General features: G+C 34.2%; 1 protein-coding gene across 1 annotated transcript; it reads left to right on the top strand.

Moving 5' to 3' along the window:
* Nucleotides 1-16019: 16019 nt before the first annotated feature.
* On the top strand, nt 16020-16883 carry LOC142617267 (antimicrobial ginkbilobin-2-like protein). Its single transcript, XM_075790045.1, has one exon. It carries the CDS (start codon nt 16063-16065, stop codon nt 16786-16788), a length of 726 nt encoding a protein of 241 aa, XP_075646160.1. The 5' UTR covers nt 16020-16062; the 3' UTR covers nt 16789-16883.
* Nucleotides 16884-24206: the final 7323 nt, after the last annotated feature.

The raw sequence follows: 24206 nt of genomic DNA, 5'->3' as shown, positions 1-24206 counted from the left end.
TTGTATTAGAAGCAAAAGAAAATTGACGAAGAGTGGTGGTTATTCTTTTAAGTTGTAATTAGGATTAAAAAAATAGCTCAGGCTAATAATAATGTTTTTTTTTTAAAATACTCTTAACTCAAAGTGACAAATTGGGTTTATTTTTTATAGAACTGAACGTGCATAAAAAAATGTGAGAAAGAGAGAAAAAAAAAAAAAAAAAAAAAAAAAAAGGATTTTATAAGTAGCCTAAAATTTAGGATTTTAAAACTTAATAAAATTACTCAGATAAGTGAAAAAGAGTGTGGATAATTGGATATTCTTTTAGCAACATGAGATCTAATAATCTCATGAAAATAAATAAATAAATAAAAACTACACGGAATGATGGTAAGAGGATGAAAGCTTTTTTTTTTTTTTTTTTTTGTAGGAAAGAAAATCATGCAAGAGATTTTAAACATGCAAAATATGTTTGAAGGAAAAAAAGAAAAAGAAAAATAGGTTATCGTGTAGTGGGGTTATTTTGTAGCACTGGGGTTGTTTGTCTTGTGCTATTTCTTTTTTGAGGAAAAAAAAGGTAGAATAGTTTTAAAGATGTGGTATATTGGGAGATTGGTTATATTTTGTAGGTAGTGTTTTAGGTGAGAAATACAAATGCATTTTTACTGAGTTGTTCCCAAATTTTGTCTTTACTTAAATCTAAAGGTATTTTTGAACTAACAAAATACATATTTCAAATAGGAGACACCCCTTGAATAGTAGTATAGATTATGATGTATTAATTTTTTTATTATTTAATTAGTCGAGGACCTCTCGCGTTACGTATGATAATATTTTTAAAATACTTTCATTATTATATATATTTTTAAATTTGGAATAATTTAATAAATAGTAATGTAATTCATAATCATATTTTCATTTATTATAACGACAATTACAAATGTAATATATATATATATATATATATATATATATATATATAATTTCTGTCGTACCAAAATTAAAACAATACAAATTTTCTTAGGAATTCAAAAAGTGAGTTAGTGAAAATATTAATTTTTTAATAAAAGTTAATTATAATATTTTGTGTTTCATCAAAATGTATATAAAATTTGGAAATTATTCTTTTAGTTTTAAACAAACTTTCTCAAACACAATTGTTTCTACTATACAATCAAAAACACAAAGAAACATAACTTAGAAAAATTATTAAAACTCATCAAAACAACAATTTAAAATAAAAAAAGAAAGGGAAAAATAAAAGATTGTAACAAATCTTCATTTAAAAAAAAAACAAAGAGTGCAAATCCAAAGGAAGAAAAAAGTAGAGAAAGTTTTTTTGAAAAAATAATGATTGTGTTAATTGTGGGGGGTAAAAAGATCCTGATGGGGATGTGGGCCTTTGGGCCATGCTAAGGAAGGCCGACTTGCTCTTGGGTTAAAAACTTGTTAGTACTACGGGTCGGCCTATACGCCGAGGATCCGAGGATCACGCCGAAGGTGAATTTTCCTTCGGACGGACACTGGAGAACCCGGGACTTCATGGTAAAGGTTAGGAAATGACACGGTCAAGACCAATGGTTAAAAGGGGTGAACCCTTGAACGTCCTAGAAGCACCGATGTTAGAGAAATACCAAGGATAAAGGCTGCCACCTCCACATTAAAGACCCTGCACCTACCACCCTGGCCGCATTAATGGGAAAGTGACACCTGAACAGTGGAAGGGAAACTTCTGGTTACTATTCAAAGGCACTGAGAAAAGAAATATCTAGGCTAAAGGGGAATTGGGGCAACACGTGTACAAAGATCAAAAAGATGAGTATTTAAGAAGGAACCTAGAACAGGAATGGGGGTTCCCTTTTATGTAATCAAAAAGAAAAAGAAAAGAAAGGAAAGAGATAATATAAGAATAGCTCTCGGCTTACGTCCGAGCAGGTTGATTTACAATATTCCTTGTTGTTTTCAAGTGTTTGCAGTCTTTGGCTTGTCATTTAATTCTTAGACACTTCTAACCTGGGTTTCAAGCCCACACTCTACAAATTCATATTGTTTAAGGCTCATTGGGCCTGAGCCCGTAACTGTTCTTGGGGACAGGTGCAATTGTGCACTTACATTAATGCTGTCATAATCTAATCTAACTTCTAATCCTATGTGAAAAATAAATAGATAAATAAATAATTTTAAACAAAAATTTGAATCTGTTTCCTTAAAAATATCAAAGAATACACTAATAAGATAAGGAAGTTGACGAATAATATATAATATTCGTAAACACTTAAAACAATTATTCAAGCATCTAAGAACATCATATGAAAAATATATAACAATTTACTACTAATTTGTCAAAAAGCATATTTTTAAATAGTGAAAGAAAATTACACAAAGTCCATTGTCTTCAATTGAACTAACTGTTCTTCATCAGCTTGTTCAAACAATCATGTAATTTTTCGAATAACCTAAAACCTGACAACAACACAAAATATAACATATTACAATATGATTTTTTTTTTTTCTAAATTAGATCAACAACAAACACCATTCATTAAAAGTTTTTGGTGTTGTAAATAAAATGATAAGAAAAATATTTGCATCAATAATATGACAATGAGGGTACAACATCTAGTTCGAGATCCTCCTATAGGCAGCTATCAGGTTGTATCTTTTCTACCATTAATGATTAAGCAAGACCCGTGAATATTTTTTTTTATCCTTCATTGATTTCATTTTTCAGTTATAAACAGTCAAAAGTAGAATTCTAAAAACACAAATATTCATCAATCTAAGGTAGAAATGCAACTAAAATAATAATAATAAAAAATCCAACAAAAAATGAAAAAAATTGAGAGAGAGACAGAGATAACATTTTTTGTATGGGAAAAATATGCATAAAATGGAAGAGAGTGGCAAATCTATATAATAATAATAATAATAATAATAATAATAATAATAATAGGTGAAGTTGAGAGAAACTCAAATTATAATTCCAAATTAGAGTTTCAATTTTGTGCTATGTGTCATAAATTATTTATTTTCAAAGAGTTTTATTTCTTAATTTCAAAATCAAACATGGGATCACATCATAAATATTCATCCAAATGAGTTATTAAGTACAAAAATCAAAGAGTCTAGAATAAATAAATTGTAAAAAAAAAAAGTGCTTCACAATAATAAATAAACATGGACAATCAATAGTATTTAAATTATATATATATATATAAATTTTATTATGCATCTTATTGTATATCTTTAAGTGTATCCATGCATACGCATGGAGTTACAAGCTAGTTTATAGTAATAGGAAGAAAATGAAAAGATCTAAAATAAAGGAAGATAAATGGGCAAATCAATAAATAAATTTAAAACTGCCCAAGAGGAATATACGTAGCCAACTCTTTTGTTCTGATTTTCCATTAATATATTATTTAGCTATAACATCAAAATTAAAGTAGATGAATATGTAAAGTTTAAACCACTTAAAATGAATTTGTAAAGTTAAAACCGCTTAAAATGAATTTGTAAAGCTAAAACTGCCTAAAATGAATTTGTAAACTCAAATTTATATTGTTAATATTGTAAAAAACTAAATTTAAAAAAGAAATATGAAAAAGGCTAATGATGTGGAGGATGAGGTGGCACAATAGGAATGTAGCAACAATGATTATTACACTTCAGTTTTTATATATAAATATAGAAAAACTTGATATGGTTCACTTATATCAAGTTTCTCTTTGTCTTTTTATTCTGAGGTCAATGGTTTAACATGGTGATTGTATATGAACCTATGATGCAGGTGTGCCTCATGATAGATCTCTGAATTTGCAGTATATTCTAGTCATTGGTAATTTGACATTCATCATATGCTCTTTTGGGATGAATAAATTGATAGAAATAAAATCCCCAAATAGACGGATATAAATAACGAGAGCAGAAATTAGTGATGGAGTTACCAAAAGAGATAGTCTTGGCATTCTAAAAACTAGCGGACGGGCTCACAAACTGGACGGATGAGAGACACGACGGTTGTACTCCTTGAAGCAAATAGACATGTGACATGGACGGAGAGGAGGTGCAATGGGTGGATCCTTCGAGGCCACGTGTCACCTTCGTGGCACCCACATGTCGCCTTCGTGGCATGAGTGGTCTCCAAAAATCCTAAAATAGAAATATCTTGTACTCCACACCTAACTACAATCGAAGGAAGCCCTATAAGGAAAGGATCTCGTAAATTACGAGTATTAATGGGGATCTTCTCTATAAGGAAATACTATATCCACAAAGAATTTAAGGTCAATTCCGCACTACTATAAAAACCCCAAAGCTCGCACAAATCAAGGTACGCGTAATTTTTCCCAGCTCTGGTACTCTAGAGTTGTAGAAATTCTCTCTAACTTAACCTTTGAAGGGTACTTGTCCGGTACCACACCGATACTCTTTATAAGGTCTCTCTTGTTTTTGTTTCACAGGTTCAATCTAAAAGCACATGAAGACTATGCGATTCACTAGCGATTTTTGGCATTATCAGTTAGCGCTGTTTATGGGAAAGAGAACAGCCATATTACCACTTCCTTGGCAAAGAGTTGTATGATACTTTCTCGCTCGATGACAACCAACAACAATCAGGGAGACGAACGACGCACTACCACCCTCGAAAGGCAGGTATAGTCTCTAGTCACGGCTGTAGAATGCCTTACTAAGCAAAACCATGACCTGGAAGAAGAGCAGTACCAAAGGAATGCTGGGCCCAATCATCACAAAAAGGAGCAAGAGGGTACCAGCGTCGAAATGAGGGATCGAGAAGGACTAAAGGGCAATAATGCTCTAGGCAGACAAGAGCGACAGGACATTAACCGCCCGTCTGTCATGGAAACAGCACCACTACACATAGTTGCGGAGATGCAGATGATGAAGGAAAAGATGGACTTTATGATGAACGCTCTCAGGGGACGGGTGTCAAACGACCTTGACAAGCTAGTCTACCGAACGAACTCCCTTCCACCAAAGTTTCGTATGCCACAGATAGAAGCCTATGATGGGTCCAAGGATCCCTTGGATCACTTGGAGTCGTTCAAAATCCTCATTCACTTACAGGGTGTTGCAGATGAGATCAAGTGCCAAGCTTTCCTGGCTACATTGAAAGGTCCCACTAGGATATGGTTTAGTAGATTGATGCCTAACTCTGTTGGAACCTTCAAAGAAATCCATTACGTGCCTGATGAGCATCAAGCAATGAGAAGACAAGACCCTGAGGTCCTATATAGCACGTTTCAACACAGAGGCCCATTCGATAGATGAGGCCAATGACAAGATACTTGTTGCTTCACCAATGGCTTGCGAAAGGGGAAGTTTTTGTTCTCCTTATACAAAAACGTCCCAAAAACCATGTCAGATGTACTTTATCGGGTGACTAAGTACATGAACGCAAAAGATGTGCTACTGGCCCGAGAGGAAAAACCTAAGAAAAGGAAAAGGCAAGAAGACACAAGACATGATAGGGGACGGACGACAACCAGAACTGGAGACCAACGGGAAGATAGGCACTCCAAACTGCCTAAGGGAAGATTTACGAGTTTCACCCCATTGATTTCCCCAATCGATCAGGTCCTAATGCAGATTAAGGACAACACGACCTTGGCGTGGCCTGGCAAGTTGAAGGGAGATCCCAATAAGAGGTCCAAAGACAAGTATTTCCATTTTCATCGGGATCGCGGTCACGACACATCCGAATGCTATGACTTCAAGCAATAGATCGAGGCCCTCATCAAATAGGGAAAACTGCAACGATTCATCAGCAAATAAAGGACAGACCCGCCGCAGGAACAATCTAGTAGTAGGGAAGGCGAGCGCCCCAGGCCATCTTTAAGGGACATAAGGATGATTGTAGAAGGCACGACAGCATCTGGTTCATCTAAGAAAGCTCGCAAAACCTACCTTAGGATGGTTCAGAACATCTAGCTGACGGGTTTCGTTCCAAAGATGGCACAGGTTGACAACCCCATAGTTGGATTCTCGGAGGTAGATGCTTGACGCCTCCACCACCCCCATGACGATGCACTTGTTGTTAGCATATGGGTAGGAGACTACAACACTCACCGGGTCTTGATTGATAATGGAAGCTCTGTTGATATCCTCTATTACTCGGCATTCTAGCAGATGAGAATCAAGAAGGAACAGCTCATATCGACCAATGCACCAATCGTCCAGTTCGAAAGAACAAAATTGTATCCCCTCAAAGTAGTTATATTGCCTGTGATGGTCGGTGATTACCCTCAACAAATTACTAAGGATGTTACATTCCTTGTTGTCAACTGTTCATCCGCTTACAAATATTGGGTTGACCTACCCTCAACTCATGGAAGGCCATGACTTCAACTTATCACTTAATGATCAAGTTTCCCACCAAGTATGGAGTAGGAGAGGTACGTGGAGACCAAGTGGCAACCCACGAATACTACATAGTGATGTTGGAAATGGACAAACACTTATAGACTATAAGCATAGAGGAGCAATGGACGGTCACAGAGCCAATGGGAGGGTTGGAAGAGGTACTTCTCGATAACTCCATACTTGAGCGAACGACCAGGATTGGCACCTTCTCCAGTCCTCCTATTCACTAAGCACTCATGACATTCCTAAGAGAGAACCAGGATGTCTTTGCTTGGAGCCACGAAGACAAGCCTGGGATTGACCCTTCAATCATGGTTCACAAGTTGAATGTATTACCCTCTTTTCTCCCTATTTGTCAAAGAAGGGAGTGTTTGCCCAAGAGCGAGATAGGGATATAGTGGAAGAAGTCTGCAAATTGCAAGATCTAGAATTCATTTGGGAGGTATACTATCCCGATTGGCTGGCCAATGTAGTGATGGTTAAGAAAGCCAATAGAAAGTGGAGGACGTGTGTAGACTTCACGAACTTAAACAAGGTGTGCCCCAAAGATAGTTACCCACTCCCGCGAGTCAACATCCTAGTGGACTCAACAACAAGACACCAGTTGTTGAGCTTCATGGATGCTTTTTTTGGTTGTAACCAAATCAAGCTGGACGAGGCTGATCAGGAGAAAACTTCATTCGTCACTAGCCAAGGCCTTTTCTATTACAAAGTAATGTCTCTCAGTCTCAAGAACGCGAGCGCAACGTATCAGAGGCTCATGAACAAAATGTTTGCACATCAAATTAGGAGGAATGTCCAAGTCTACGTGAACAACATACTAGTAAAAAGTCGATGGGAGGACGACCTCAAGGAGACCTTCAATGTTAGGATGTGTATCCTTAAATCCTATTTTATGATACTATGTATATTATTATGTATGACTTAATGTTGTGTTTAATAAAGTTGTTTTATTTTTATCTAAAATAATGGTAACATGAATATTAGGTCATTATCATGTAGTCCATGAGATGCATTATATGTGATTTATGTAATTTAGTCATAGAATATGTAAATCACAAGTTCCTTGTAAACTCAAGATGTAGTTCGTAGTCGGTGATGAAATTGGACATTTCATCTGCGAAGACTATAACATATTAACTAAGATGATTAGTCTTGATCATGAAAATAGAGATTTCTAGTTGGTATGTTGATATGTTTTAAAAGTTAAAATATATTGAACTGGACCGGTGTGAGATTTATTATTCTCCTAACGATTGTCAAATGAATAATAAACTCACGACTTATATTTGCATGAACTCTTAATCCTGAGAGAATAATGAACTTGATCATGAGGACTAGGTTGCTTTGATATTTCAGGAGTGAGATCTAGAGTAACGGTCAAAATCTCAATATGTTGGGCAACCACATTTAGTGTTGATGGAACATATATTCTCAAGATGGAATTCATAGTCTCTTAACTGAGATATAAAACATTCCATTAAAATAAGTTTAATGGGTTCAGTTATTCAGAGAGTTTGACCTAACCACTTTAGTAAGGAGTTAATAAAGTATATATTTATGGAATTGAATTTCATAAATATATGATGAATAATTTTAAAGAATTAAACCGGGTACTTAAGGAATAAAGATGTAGTAATCTACAAAGTGGCAGTCTTTTTTCATGACTTTGTATTACTACGAATATTTTATGAAGGAGTTGCATATACAATAAAGCCTTGGGATATAATTTATAAATAAGGCCTACAGTGCAACTATATTTATATAGTGGAATTAAATATAGTTAATGGTAATTTTAGACTTGTCAAGAGTTAACAGAAAAGTCCAAGACCCATTGGAGCTAGTGTCTTATTGGTCCCTTTTGGTCCCACTCCAAGCCACACACTTAAGCCCAATTGGAAAGACCCAAAAGATCAGCCCAATTAGATAATCAGTTAGATACAAAGGGAGAAACATACAGAATTTTCTGTAGAGAATTAAATGAACACTATTGCAAAGTGGTGTAAGAAGTGTTAGACACTTTGACATTCTCTCTTTGGAACTGATTGAGAGACTACACATCTTGGACATTAGTGAAATTGGAGTGAAGATTGAAAGTGTTCCCAAATGCTTCTGATCTTCGGTTTTGAAATTCACCGCTCCAAGGTACACTCTCTTGTTCTTAAATTCTAAAACTTACATAGTCCATGTTATCGATTGTGTATGCAGTAGATCCGTTAATTTTCCGCTGGGTATGTTTTATATGTGATACAAACACTTGATTATCCAACATTCGATACCCTTCGCTCTTATAACATGAAGCTCAATCCAAGCAAATGCGCCTTTGGGGCAACGGCTGGAAAATTCCTAGGGTTCATGGTGTCTCAAAGAGGCATCGAAGTCAACCCAAACAAGATTCGGGCCATAATGGAGATGACACCAAGCTCTAAGTTGCGAGATACTTGCGAAAACGCCTCTGAACCAGTTTTTTGAAGAAAACACAAAAATGCATTTTGAAACAAAAAACTTAAAGCACGAAAGTATAAAAACACTTTCAAAAACATATAAAAATGCTAAAAAATATTTTTGGCTTTGACCGACAAGCAATTGAGTATACACATCACATTTGATCATGTACAATCATACAAATGAAATAAGCATTCATTGAACAAAGTCTTATGTGTTGTGTGTGAGTATCAAATGTGGAATAGTCCTTAGTCTAAAGTAAAGCTTCAATGATCAATTCAATCAAGTCATACACCACTAGTACTAAGTCAAGTGGACTATCTCAATTATAGAAATGAACATATATGATCTCCCACAAGAATGATTACAAAACTTTGAAACTTTTCATTTAGCTTCTTTACAAAACATAACATATGATCATTTTTGAACAAAGTACATCTCATTTTGAGATCGATACCTGAACTTTTGATATTTTAACTTTGTAAGTGAGTAAGCCTTTGGCTTTTTGAGGCACCATATATTTCAATACAAGTCGTTTTCCCTTTTTCCTAGTCAAATACTAGTATGTGCGATGGTTATTACAACTCAAAATCTCTTTTCGAGATTTGACATTTGATGAGCTCTTTAAGCAAAAACATAAAAACATGGGAAAAAATATAGGCACAAGTCTATGCATGTATCAAGACCAAAAAACTATTAACTAATCATTCATGACAAGCTTGAAGATCAATTTACAACAATCACACATAGATTTCAAATTTGTCCCACAAAGATAGATGTGCATACAAAACAAGCTAAGCTCGTTAATGCACTACGTCATTAGTACAAAAGTACTAGGCCAAACTCACATGTGATATACACAACACAAGCGATCAAACTTTTTGAAGATTTTTCAATTTTTATGAGTTTTTGAATTTTTCAACACACTCAAAAAAATATAACACGAAAAGTAAGATCAACAAAAACAAAAACAACTAGCAAAAGAAACATGCTACTAATCGAAAGCAATGAAATATGAAGATTTTGCATGACATGATTCATGAACCTATGACCCTAAATATGAAAGAATTGAATCATGGACATAGGAGATAAATCATGCATAAGTACCCTTTTTCACCTACACTTTTCGAGTATTTTGGGTGAGAGCCTTGGATGGAGATGCACGATCAACATAACTTTCGAACCTCGGAGTGAAGCTAGCAAAGCATAGAGAGATGTTCTTCAACATTTCCATGACGTCTCCAATGAGATGTCCTTCATTTTCTCCCTTTGGTTTCTTCTTTGTGCTTTCTTGGCCACGCATGGAATTAGCTTTCGTGAGTGCATGTAGCTTGAAATAGTTGGGTCTTGTGTGCCCTTGAACGCCACAATGATGACACACATGCTTCACTTGAGGCCTCCTCTGATTTTTGGGTAATGACTTCCCTTTACCTTTTGGTCTTACACCAATGGTTCTTTTCTCAGCAGTAGGGGTCTCAGTTTCAGTCACCACTTCTTTAAGTTTCTCAACACTCTTGGCTGATACGAACCTTACTTCCTTCTTTAGTTCGCTGCTGGAGCTTCCTTCTCCGGTATAGCCCAACCCGGTCTTGTCATGTGAAGATTTTTGTGACGACAACACACTGTCAAGTTTCTTGGTTGAGATACGCTTAACCTTGAGTCCTTCTACTTCACATTTTGCTTCCTTGAGTTGCATAAGAGTACACTTATGCTCTTCTTCAATTTTTTTCATCTTTCTCACAGCATGGTTTTGCAACCTTGGCATATTTTTCACAATCTTCTAGAAAAGAATTATATGCTTCTTAAAGATTGCTCTCTCCTTCAGTTTGGCATACATCTTCGTCTTCCGATTCTTCAACTTCCTCATCTTCTGAATGCTCACCAAGTTCATTTACCAAGTTCCTCAAATCATCCTTAGATTCAACAGAGGTAATTGTCATGAAAGCCCTATAGTTTTCATCACTGTCGCATTCTTCTTCCATGTCTGAATTTGAGTTTTCGGAGTCGCTAAAGTAGTGGCAAACACGTTACCTTTCCCTCTCAAGTAGTTGGGACATTCTTTCTTAATGTGACCATGGTCGTTGCATTCAAAGCACACAACTGCTTGGGGGGATTGAGAGTCTTTCCCATCTTTCTTCTTGAACTCATTTCTACCACCTTTAGATGATGAGAACTTTCCTTTGGCAAAGGACTTTCCACTGTTCTTCATCTTCAGAAATTTTCGAAACTTCTTTGCAAGGAATGCTACTTCTTTCTCTACATCATCTTCTTCAAAAGAGTCGTCCATCCTCTCATTGATGGTTTTGAGTACAAGCGATTTGCTTGGCTTGTGAGAAGGCAGTCTGAGTTCATATGTTTGGAGAGATCCAATTAACTCTTGAATCTTAATCTCATTCAAATCTTTTCTTTCTTCTATAGCAGTAACCTTTGCACGATAACTCTCTGGTAAGGACCTCAAGATCTTTCTCACCACCTTAGCATCCTCAATCTTTTCACCAAGATTGAGCTTGGCAATCACAATTTCATTGAGCTTCCTTTAGAATGAATCAAATGACTCATCGTTAATCATCTTAAGCTCTTCAAATCGAGTGGTAAGCATTTGAAGTTTTGTATCCTTGACCTTCTTGGTACCTTTATAGGTAGTCTCAAGAATCATCCAAGCTTCCTTAGCGGTCTTCACATGTGATATCCTGTGAAATTCAGCAGTAAACACACCACAAAAAATTGCATTAATTGCTTTGTTTTTGGCATTTGCTAATGCAAGAGCTGCCTTGTCCCATTCAGACTTGGATATTGTGGGTCTAACATACTCATTCTCAACGGAATCCCATACGGACTCATCTATTGAATAAGAGATGCCCTCATGTGAACTTTCCAAAAAGCATAGTTGCTTCCATCAAATAATGGTGGAGCATTTAGAGATTGTGACCAATCCATCACAAAAGAGGTTTTGGATCGCACTTAGGTAATGAAACCACAGCAAGTGCACCTACTCTGATACCAATTGAAAGCTCGAAATTGTATTAAAAACACAAGAGCTGTTTAGACCCCAAATTAAAAAATTACAGCTCGGTTGATTTTACTCTAACTTAAACTAAGTGCGGAATAGAGTAAATGCGAGTGAACAAACAAAACCACTACTCTAAGCCATATTCACTAATACACAGTAGTAAAATGAAAGCTAAAAGAGCATGGATGAGAGATGCAAATACAAGATAACATGCCAATGTGTTATCAAAGAGGAAACCGAAGAACTCAACAAAAAACCTCTCCGCCGCCCTCCAAGCGGTAAATTGATCTACTAGACAATAAGTTGGGATACACGAATAGCAAAAGACCCTCAAAGCCTAGTCTACCCAATGCACCTAAGCCCTTAAAACTCCTACTCCAACAAAGCTTCTCGGAACCGTGTCTTATCTAGTTTTCCGGATCCCGCAATGCGCCAGATTGCATCCGCCAAATAATAATAATATGACAAGAATGATTGAATTATTAAACACAAAGTTTCTCAAAGTAAATACCTTGAAACTATATACTATAATTTGTGAGCACTAGTAATATAATTCCAAAGCCATAAAATCTAACATACGGTAATTTATCACAAATATATCACACTTCCATATAGACTGATCAGGAGATCCACCCATTCACAACTAGCATGGTATTGTCCTCTCTAGTATGCAGTCTCTTGGTCCAATATGCAACAGCCTCACCCATACCCTCAAGGTTTCTCTCTCCCTGCATGGGCAGCAAGGAAAGCGCGTTAAATATGACCTCTTTTGCATGCGGTCTTTTGGCCCCATTGGCAGCAACTTCACCAATGCACAATTAAAAAACATTTTCCCCCTATGGGCAGCAGGGAAGAACGCGTCATTCAAAGTAGAAGGACATTGACCTAGATTTGATTTCGTTGTCACAAAGACTACGAAAACCAAATCAGGTAATCACCAGGAAATCAAACATGGCATAAGGTTAAAACAACATAAAGATCACAAGTATACATGTACTTTCAAATGCATAGTTTATATCCAGGTAATTTTATAAAAATCTTAAATAATCTAACTTCCACAAAGTTTGTAAGGTTTTCAACTTCATTCTTGTAAAAAAAATTTTCTATCAATTTCCCAAATAACAAGACAAGATAAGCATCTTCAATTTTTTTAAATATACCATAAAATCCATGATTTCCTTATCAAAGATTAAATAAAAGATGCTCATTTTTCCATGTCAAAAAATCATGCATTTTCCCAAATGCAATACCAAATATGATGCACTTTCATATATAATCATATATACAAGGGTCACAACACAACACTTTTTAAGAAAACGGAGTTTTATAGAAAATTTTCCAGAAAAGTGTCTGACCCAAAAAGAAAAGCATCATTTATTCAACATGGTTATTTTCCAAAATCCCATTGAAAAGCTACTTACCTCGCAACTCGCAAAAGCCCAATTCTCCAAGCTCCAAGCACAAGGAGATTAGCTAAAACCTAAACAATATCAAGCAAACCTATCAGAATAAACATAAAGCTTGAAATTGTATCTAGCTACAATTTAGGAATTGCCAAATAAGCACTTAATTAGGCAAACCTAGTATTTAACCTCATCGATAATATATTCCACTTTCAAAGTTTCTCAACAAATTAATTCACAAGGCATAGACTCCAATTTATAAAGTTAACCCATTCAATATCATCTCCAACATTATAAATAGTTTCCATAAGATTTACTAGCATATCTTCTATACCCCTTCTCGGCTGCTGATTTATATTTTCACTACTATTTTTGGATGGTGCTAAGTTAGTACTTGACATATTGCTCCAAGGAAAAAAAAGTGCTTCAGGAAATGCAAAAGAAAATACAATAAATCAAATGACACCACATTTTTATAACGGTGGAGAAGATAAACTATAATTGATGAACAATAAAAATAATGTTTGTGCTACTAGTGAAAGTAACATGATATTGCATTAATCACAATCAACCACCTCAATGAGATGTGAGTTGTCTCTTATGGATTAGAATTTTGTTAACAAATAGAAAAGTTTACAAATGCACAGTAATCCAACAATACTAACCACATAGAAAATCAAACTAAACAGCCAAAAAAAAAAATCACCAAAGCAAACTACACATAGGCTTACATCAACCTTTTGTTAACACTGTTTAAGCCTATGTAAAGGAAACAAATCAATTATTATCATTAGCCAAACGACATATATAAAAATCATTTTACTTGAGATTTAACAGTTGATAATGGAATACCCATCTGCAGAAGATCAAACTGTTCTTAATTATATTCTTAAAGTTCCCTTTTGCTATTACACCAGACCTTATGATGCAGCACAAGTAGGATATAGGAGATAAAAGAGAAATAAAAGTGACAACAGAACAAATCCTAAGCTTCACCACCTAGAACTACTTGCAAACCCTAGGCATCACCACCAAATAGAGAAATAAAAAGGAAACATTTCTCAACTCATAAGAATTAATCTTATTCAAATTCATCTGTCTTTACCATTACTGGAATGCTAGTTAAATAGTTTTAAGGATTATACTAATATGGAAAGTATCAAATCAAATTTATCAACATTAATAACTAAATTCAAAAACAAAATTCATTACAAATTAAAACATAAAATCTTGGTTCCCTGCATCATAAGATTAATTATTTTGAGTTGAGAATGTCTTCTCCCATGTTTTCTCTGTTTGGTGGCGATGCAGGTTTGCAGGCTAGTACTAGGCGGGGAAGCCTAGAGTTTGTTCTGTTATTACTTTTATTTATCTTTTTTCTCCTATTTCCAAACAACCATAGCACATAGCATAATAGGCAGTGGGTTTTAGGTTCACTTTACATTGTCTTGCACATCATACAAAATTATATAGCTCACATATTTGTATTGCACATTATTGCCTCCTATATAAAGGCACTGCTGTATATTTTATTACTTAAGAAATACAATACTAGTCATTCAATATTTCTAATATGGTATCAAGGCCACCTTTTTGTGGACATGGTAACCACATGCATCATTAAGAAGTTTTCTTCTCTCCCTTAAAGCCTTCCTTACCTGAATCTTCATATTAATATTGGTTCAAGCAAAGGCACTTTTTTATTGGAGTTCCAAACCTCACAGTTCTGTATACCTTTGAGTTGAAATGCAAGGTTTATGAGAGTGAGGATCTACTACCTCGTGTCCAATTTACTTTCTTAAAAGCATATTTCTTCATGTAGACCGATATATTAACCTGTATGTCAACTAACTTGCATTTCGTTGTCTTGTGGATTTGGATTTAATGTTTGCGGGTAGACGGGGTAGAAGGATAAGCTTAGCTATTTTGTGGAAGGCCAGGCCCAATCCATCCCATAATTCCTTCCGCTAAAGCTCAGACTTTGTTCAGTTAAATCAGCACGTGTTTAGGGTGCATGAAAAAACCTACCTACATTATGAATAGTAGAAAAAATAAAATGAATAGTAAAATAATTTCTAATTTTAATCCACATTCAAATGCACACTAACTATATATATATATATATATATATATATATATATATATATATATATATATATATATTACATTTATTTATTTTTATCAAATAGCACCATGACTGTCCATGTTTTCACCCGTATCCATATTCCACTTCTATTCGACACTTTCTTGTCTTATTTCATTTTTTAGGTAATAATTTATATTTTTTAACAAACCAATTTTTAAAACACTGGGCAGTGGAGTCAATAAGGTTATCCACTGCTCATGGTTTTCAAAATTAATTTTAAGCACGTGCAAAACCATGAGTAAGTGACATTTTTCAACATATGACTTTAATCCCATTAATTTAAGGGTAATTAAATTAATAAAAAAAATATTTTATATATAAATTTTTTTTTTCAAGTCAGGGGTTCATTTGAACCCCTGAATTACAAGTGCAGCCGCCCCTGCATTGATCCCTCACGAATTTGAGTTGGTTTCTAGTTTCCTTACAACATTCATGAGTTAATTAATATAAAAACGCCACCAAAAGATTTTGTGCAAGATTACTGACTCCACTCTCCAGCACGTTCAAAGTCTGAGTGCGATTTTGTACGATAGGTTTACTAATCAAAAGGATTAGGACTGAGATGAGGTTGCCACTAAGAATAAAGTCAGCATTTTCTACTCCATACTTGGCCAAAACTTGAAAAGTCTCGTCTATTTATAGAGTTCTTGTAGATAATTACACACCCACAAAACCAACCTTCAATTTCATTCAACATGTTGAGCTCAAAATATATTTCTGTCAGCTTTCTATTACTCAGCCTCTCCCTCCATGCAGTCAATTGTGCTGACCCATTATACCATTTTTGTTTTAGCCAAGAAAGCTACACTGCCACTAGCCGTTATGGTACAAACTTGAATGGCTTGCTCAATCTTTTGTCCACCAAAGTTCCTTCAAAAGGGTTTGGTCTCATCTCGACTGGGCAAGGCCAAGATCAAGCAAATGGTTTAGCCCTATGCCGGGGTGATGTCTCAAAAACAAACTGTACGACCTGTGTCATTGATGCAGGCAAAGAGCTTGGTAATCGTTGTTCTTATAAAAAAGGAGCGATAATTTGGTATGATAACTGTCTTTTGAAGTACTCGAACATTGATTTCTTTGGAGAAATCGATAACAAAAACAAGTTCTACATGTGGAACGTCCAAGATGTAGAAAATCCCACTTCATTCAATCCAAAAGTTAAGGATTTGTTAAGCAGGTTATCTAATAAAGCTTATGCCAATCCAAAATTCTATGCTACCGGGGACCTAAAGCTTGATTCATCAAGCAAACTATATGGTTTGGCTCAATGCACCAGGGACCTTTCAGGTCTTGATTGTAAGAAGTGTCTTGATACTGCGATTAGTGAACTCCCCAACTGTTGCGATGGAAAACGAGGTGGGCGAGTTGTTGGTGGCAGTTGTAACGTTAGATATGAACTTTACCCCTTTGTTGATGCCTAGACTGATATGGTTTCATATGTTTATGTATGAAACTGTGTAATGTAATATGTTTAAAAATAAATAAAATTGTCCAATGAGACAACTTATCTTTGCTTCGTCGCTTGTATAATTTTGGCCAATTGTAATCATTTGATTGGATTTTTGGTACTTAGATGATGAAATACTGCATGAGGCAGGGGTTTTGCTAAATATTGTTATTTAAAAACAAAAAAATGGGAGACTTTACTGTTTTAAAAATATTCGGCAAAATCTTTTTTAGAATTTTTGTTTAACCTTGGTTGAGTTTTTTATGACCTCTCTCTACCGCCGGAGGGATGATAACTAAAAGGGAAAAATGTTTCAAACTAAAATCAAATATGTGTGACAAATTGATAATTAATATACAAAAGAAGGCTGCTCCTTTGTTATGGTATTTTGGGTTAAATAATGTGTTTGAGTTTAGGGAGAGAGTGTGATTAAAATGTGTAAATGTTTAGCAGTTCGTTTTTCATATCTATATATATAGGAAATATGTATATATATTAACACACACACACAAAAGCGCATATTAATAATGCCAAAAGAAATACATACTTTACAAGAAATTTAAAGCAATCCTTATTGCAAACCAAATTTCGAGTTTTCCCATTAAATACAAATCAAATAAAAATAGGAAAATAGATACTTAAACAAAGGTAAAATAAAGCCAACGGTACTCACTAATTGGTAGGACACGTTTAAGATGATCACACGCTCGCTCAAATGGACCACAAAAGTAAGGCAAAATAAGAATTAGTCAAGAGTTAAATGTGATGAGTAATAGACATATAGTAACAATAGTAGCAATGGTTGAAGTAATTAATTAAAAGTTAAAAAAAATATATGAAGAGTGGCGATTTTACTTATGATATGGAAAAAAAAAAAAAAAAAGCCTAAAAAAGTTATTGTGCAGTATAGATCTTGTTCTTTAAAAATCCCCACGAAGAAAATGAGAGAAGAAGAAAGGTGAAGATATGCATTTGTCTTAACCTTGATTTTTTGATTTTTTTTTTAGGAAAATGATTTTTTGAATCTGAAGTTTGTGTTAGAAACAAAAGAAAATTGACGAAGAGTCGTGGTTAATCTTTTAAGTTGTAATTAGGATTAAAAAAATAGCTCAGGCTAATAATAATGTTTTTTTTTAAATACTCTTAACTCATCATTACAAATTGGGTTTATTTTTTATAGAACTGAATGTGCATAAAAAAAAATGTGAGAAAGAGAAAAAACAAAAAAGGATTTTATAGGTAGCCTAAACTTTAGGATTTTAAAACTTAATAAAATTACTCAGATAAGTGAAAAAGAGTGTAGATAACTGGACATTCTTTTTGTAAAGTTGTGATTTACAACTGTTTTGTGTTGGCTTTAATTTCATACCAAATTTGATTGTAATTTTGTTCAATCTTTTATACCCTGTACTTTATGTGAGATTTTATTGTAAGGGTTGTGTGATGGAGAGAGAGTGTGAAAACTCAAGCATGTGAAGACTGAAGACTTCTCGCGGGTATCTCGTGACTAAGCATCCCGTGAAATAATGCATGTGCCTTGCACATGACTAGAATGCAAAGAATCATGACAAATGGTGACAGCGGGTTTTCGCGAGTGTCTCGTGGGTAAGGCCTTCCTGCGAGATACCTGCGAAACAGTCTGTTCAACTATTTTGTCTTATCTGCTCCACTACATTCTCAAACACACTATATATACTATCATTACCCACATATTGAGTAGAGAGTTTTTCAGAAGAAAAAACCCTAGCCTCAATCCTTGAGAGTGTGAGATTGTCATACCTACAATTCTACACACAATCCATTGTGGTTTTCCTCTACTCTTACCTCTCCATTTCTATACCCTTGAGAAGTTAATAGCCTAAACACTTACTACATCCATACTGAGTATCCAGTGAGTTTTTAGTGCTGCTGGGAAGTATCGGAAGAAGCCAATTTTTGGCGGATACAATCGGACGCATTGCGGGATCTGAAAAACTAAACAAGATATGGTTCCGAGAAGCGTTGGAGTAGAAGCTTGGAGGGCTTAGGTGCATTGGGTAGACTAGACTTAGAGGGTCTTTTCCTATTCGTGTATCCGAATTTATTGTCTAGTGGATCAATTTCCCGCTTGGAGAGCGGCAAAGAGGTTTTTCGCCGAGTTCTTCAGTTTCCTCTTCGATAACACATCGGAGTGTTATCTTGTGTTTGCATTTCTCTTCCCTACTCTTTTAGCTTTCAATTTATTGCTGTGTTTTATTGAATATGGCTTAGAGTAGCGATTTTGTTTGTTCGCTCGCATTAACTCTATTCTGCACTTAGTTTAAGTTAGAGTAAAATCAATCGAGCCGTAATTTATTAATTTGGAGTCTAAACAATTTTTTTTTAACACAAATCCGAGCTTTCACTTTTAACTACATGAGATCTGATAATCTCACGAAAATAAATAAATAAATAAAAACTACATAGGATGATGGGATGAGGAAAAAAGCTTTTTTTTTTTTTTTTTAACTCTAAGTCAAGTTTAAGCATTTAACTTAACGTGGGTTTTTAATTTTTAGTATAATCTTTAAATAAAAGTTTTTTTTTTTTTTGGGTACGAAAGAAAAAAAAAATGAAAGAGATTTTAAACTTGCAAAATATGTTTACCGTGTACTGGGGTTATTTTGTAGCGCTGGGGGTGTTCTTGTGCTTTTTTTTTCTTTTTTAAAGGGGGAAAAAAAAAAAGTAGAATTGTTTTCAAGACATGGTATACTAGGAGATTGGTCATATTTTGTAGGTACTGTCTTAGGTGGAAGTTACAAATGTATTTTTGCTGAGTTGTCTCTAAATTTCGTTTTTACTTAAACCTAAGAGTGTTGAGGTATTTTTGAATCAACAAATTATCTATTCCAAATAGGAGACACCCCTTGAATAGTAGTATAGATTATGATGTATTAATTTTTATTATTTAACTAGTTGCGAACCTCGCGCGTTGGTTGTGATAATATTTTTAGAGTTTTCTCATTATTATATATATTTTTCAATTTGGAATATTTTAATAGTTAGCAATGTAATTCATAATTATACTTTCATTTATTATAACGACAATTACAAATGTAATATATATAATTTTTGTTGTACTAAAATTAAAACAATACAAATTTTCTTAGAAATTCAAAAAGTAAGTTAGTGAAAATATTAATTTTCTAATAAAAGTTATTTACAATATTTTGTGTATCATCAAAAAGTATATAAAATTTGTTAATTATTCTTTTAGTTTTTTAAAAAATTTCTCAAACCCAATTTTTTCTACCATACAATCAAAAACACCGAGAAACGTAACTAAAAAAAATTAATAAAACTCACCAAAACTACAGTTTATAATTAAAAAAGAAAGGGAAAAATAAATTCTTGTAACCATTTTTCCTTTTAAAAAAAAGAGTACAAATCCAAAGGAAGAAAAAAGTAGAGAATGTTTTTTTGAAAAAAGAATTATTGTATATGCTATCATAATCTAATATAACTTCTAATCCTATGTGAAAAATAAATAGATAAATAAATAATTTTAAACAAAAATTTGGATTTGTTTTCTTAAAAAATTTCAAAGAATACACTAATAAGATAAGGAAGATGAAAAATAACATAAAATATTCGTAAACACTTAAAACCAAGTGAGTCAATCTCGTACCGGAGGTTGTACTAGTTTGACCAGTAAAACGATATATTTCGGTATCGATCAATATCGATGTACTGTTTCGCGTTTACCATTATTTTTTATATTTCTAAATATATATATATATATATATATATATATATATATATATATATATATATATATATGTTGTGTGTGTGTGTGCGCGCGAGCGTGCATATGTGTGTGTGTGCGCGCGCGCGTGCATATGTGTGTGTGTGTGCGCGCGCGCGCGCGTGTGCATGTGTGTGTGTGTGTATACATTATAATAAATATAAAGTTTACCATAAAACATTACCTCAATTCTAAACAAATTATTCATGATTTTAAATTTTAGCATCAATTAAAAGAAATAAAAAACACAATATAAAAAATAGAAAACTTAATAATTTATTGCATACTAAGAAAACAAATAATACAAGTAAATTACCATTTTGTCCTTACATTTTTTTTCTGTACCCGCCAATACGCCCAGTACAGGCTGGTATTGCCCGAAATTGGCTGATATGGCCAATGGAGAAATATAAGTAGACAACACTTATGTTTTGATTTTCCATTGATTTATTGTTTAGTTATAATATCAAAATTAAAGTAGATGAATATGTAAAGTTTAAATCGCCTAAAATAATTTTGTAAAGCTAAAACTGCCTAAAATGAATTTGTAAACTCAAATTTATATCACTAATATTGTAAAAAATTAAATTTAAAAAATAAATATGTAAAAGACTAATGATGTGAAGGATGAGGTGGCTCAACAGGAGTGTAGCAACAATAAATGCTACACTCAGCTTTTAAATATAAATATAGAAAAATTTGATATAATTCACTTATATCAAGTTTCTCTTTGTCCTTTTATTCTCATGTCAATAGTTTAATATGGTGATTGTATATGAACCTGTGATGCAGGTGTGCCTCAAGAAAGATCTCCGAATTTGCAGTATTTTCTAGTCTTTGGTAATTTGACATTCATCATATACCCTTTTGGGATGAATAAATAATGTCAGTCATGTTGACTAATTCATTTGTTTCTTGCTGCCTAGCTTCCATAAAGCTTACTTCCTCATTGTATTTGTCATAGTTTCGGTTGCTTATCATATATTATTATTATAATATATTTATTTATTTTCATTATAAAATTCACTTTCTTTGTATTTGTCAAAAGAGGTCAAAGAGCAATCTTGTTAAGCATTTTCACGTACAGCTTTATCTTGGTGGTAACTGTCACATGTTTCAACATTATTATATTTCCCTAATACCTTGAACAATTGAGTTCAATTTTAAAAGATTAATGGGGTTACCCTACTGTCAGTTCCGCTCCTATACTGTAAATCTTTATCTTCTATAGATTTGGTTGTGCCTTATTGACTTGCAGAAAATTTTTTGGTCATGTCCTCAAGCCAAAGTGATGCTGGTACATAAGTTTCCAACTTTCCATAAGAATCTACCATAGAATTTCTTGCTGAATACCTGAGTGGGAATTTGATACTTTGTCATGAGATGTGGTGGATCTGTATGTCTCCAAACTCAAAAATGGGTTGCAAAGTATCAAATGCTTTTGATGTATGTGGAAAGCAATTCCAGTCTTGTATATGTCCTCGGATTCCATTATGGGAGACAGCAATTTATCATGCTGACCTTTACTAGATTACACTATTGAACACACGACTCTCTGTGGTAGCTTTTTTTGTTAGCTTCTGTGTGGTAACAGTTAATACTATGTATAATCGTCCATGTATTTTTCAGAGCCTGCATAAGTTTTCCATAAACCTTCACTTTATGGTCACAATCATGTATTAATACAGGCTGCTAATGCAGGTCTCTAAACCTGGTTCTGTTAAGGTTGAAAAGCCCATGAACGTTGAGCCATATTCCCATGTTATGCACAACAGCTCCATTGTAAGTTTTTTTCATGATCAGTTCATAAATGCAGTTTATGACAAAGAAGGTTTACATAATCTGTTATTTTTTATTCGTGTCATGATAATATCTTAACCAATGATCCTTGTGCAGGTGCAATAGTAAACTTTAAATATTGGTCATGAAAGTGATATCTGAACTTGTAGATGTCTTGTTTCTTCCCCCTGTTTTTTTTTTTTTTTTCCTTTAATTTCCTTTACGGTTGAATTCATATAGTAGGCTTTGTGATGCAGTTTTCATGGTTTGCAAAAGGAATATGTGTAGAAACTAGGGATATAGGAAGAAGAATAGAACAAACCCTAGGCTCACCACCTAGAGTGGTCTGAACACCAGCCTTCACTCCAGAGTTTTCCTGGAATCACTAACAAGTTATGGAAAATTTTCAATTAATTTTATTCATCAATTTCAAAGGTACTTAACAATGTATTTTGGAGACTTGAAGTGGATCATCCTTCAAGCGTTACATCACATAAAAAGCAAATAATCCATAACCAATTATTGGAAATAATTAATCTTCTAATCAATTGCATCAAATATTAAAACTCAAAGGTCTATATCAGTAAACCATGTGACTTTCTGGTATCTGCACCACTTTGAGAACAGAATCTTCAAAACATTATTGCATTCTTATTGATTTTTTCTTGAGAGATAATTGCAACATACTGTTAATTCCGCAATTCGAACCATTTCGCCCTACCCCTAAACCCCCTAGCACTTGGTGCATTCCTATTGACTAAATGCATTTAGTAAAAAGTTTCGTGTTTATCTCATTTGATGACAAGGTTTGTCTTTTCAAATCACTGGAGAGTTACTTGACCATTTAAGCATTACCGGTTAGGACTTTTAGTAGAGCACCAAAGGTTTTACACAAAATCTATCTTCCCCTTAAACCAATCCTTTTACACAAAATATGTCTTTTCTAGGTGTTTCTCTGTGCGTGTGTGTGTTGAAAGTTCAATTAGTGTGTAAAATAATAATGAATGTTTAGACCCCCAATTAAAAGTTACAGTTTTGCTGCTTTTACTCTAACTTAAACTAAGTGTGGAATAAGAGTAAATGCAAGCAAAAATAATAAAACTACTTTAAGTCATATTCAATAAATAACAGCAATAAAATAAAAGCTAAAAGAGTAGAGAAGAATGATGCAAATACAAGATAACACCGCGATGTGTTATTGAAGAGGAAACTGAAGAATTTGATGAAAAACCTCTCCACTACCCTCAAAGCAGTAAATCGATCCACTAGAGAAAAAATTGGAGTACATAAATAACAAAAGACCCTCTAAGCCTAGTTTACTCCATGTACTTGAGTCTTCCAAGCTCCTGCTACCCACTAACTTAACAAGGCCTTATCTTCTCTAACTTTCTCGGATCATGCAGTTCAGCCCAATTGCATCTATCAATGATTGGCTTCTTCCAATACTTTCCAGTAGCACCAAAACCTCACTTGACACTCAAATTGGGTGTGGTAAGTGTTAGAACTATCAACCTCTCAAGGATTTAAAAATGAAGAGGTAGGAGTAGAGGAAAACCACAAGAAAATGTGTAGATGATTGTAGGTATGACAATCTCTAACTCTCAAGTGTGTATGTTATGGTTTTCTCTCTAAAAAACACACCTTACAATATGTGGGTAATGAGGGCATATATGATGTGGGTGAAGATATGGTGGAGCAAAAATGACAAAATAGCAAAATAGAATGTTTCGCAAGTATTTCGCGAGAAGGTTTTACCCGCGAGACACTTGCGAAAACCAAGCTGTCATGACTCTTCGCATTCCAGTCATGTACTCTGCACGTGGCTAACTTCGCGAGATAGCTTCTTGAGA

The sequence above is a fragment of the Castanea sativa genome, chromosome 11 (genome assembly GCF_040712315.1).
Source record: "Castanea sativa cultivar Marrone di Chiusa Pesio chromosome 11, ASM4071231v1".
Classification (NCBI taxonomy): domain Eukaryota; kingdom Viridiplantae; phylum Streptophyta; class Magnoliopsida; order Fagales; family Fagaceae; genus Castanea; species Castanea sativa.
The sequence above is the reverse complement of the archived record's forward strand: the minus strand, read 5'-3'. Positions and strand labels throughout refer to the sequence as shown.

Excerpts from the sequence above, each read along its gene's own strand:
- LOC142617267 (XM_075790045.1), top strand. The coding sequence starts at position 16,063 with ATGTTGAGCTCAAAATATATTTCTGTCAGCTTTCTATTACTCAGCCTC.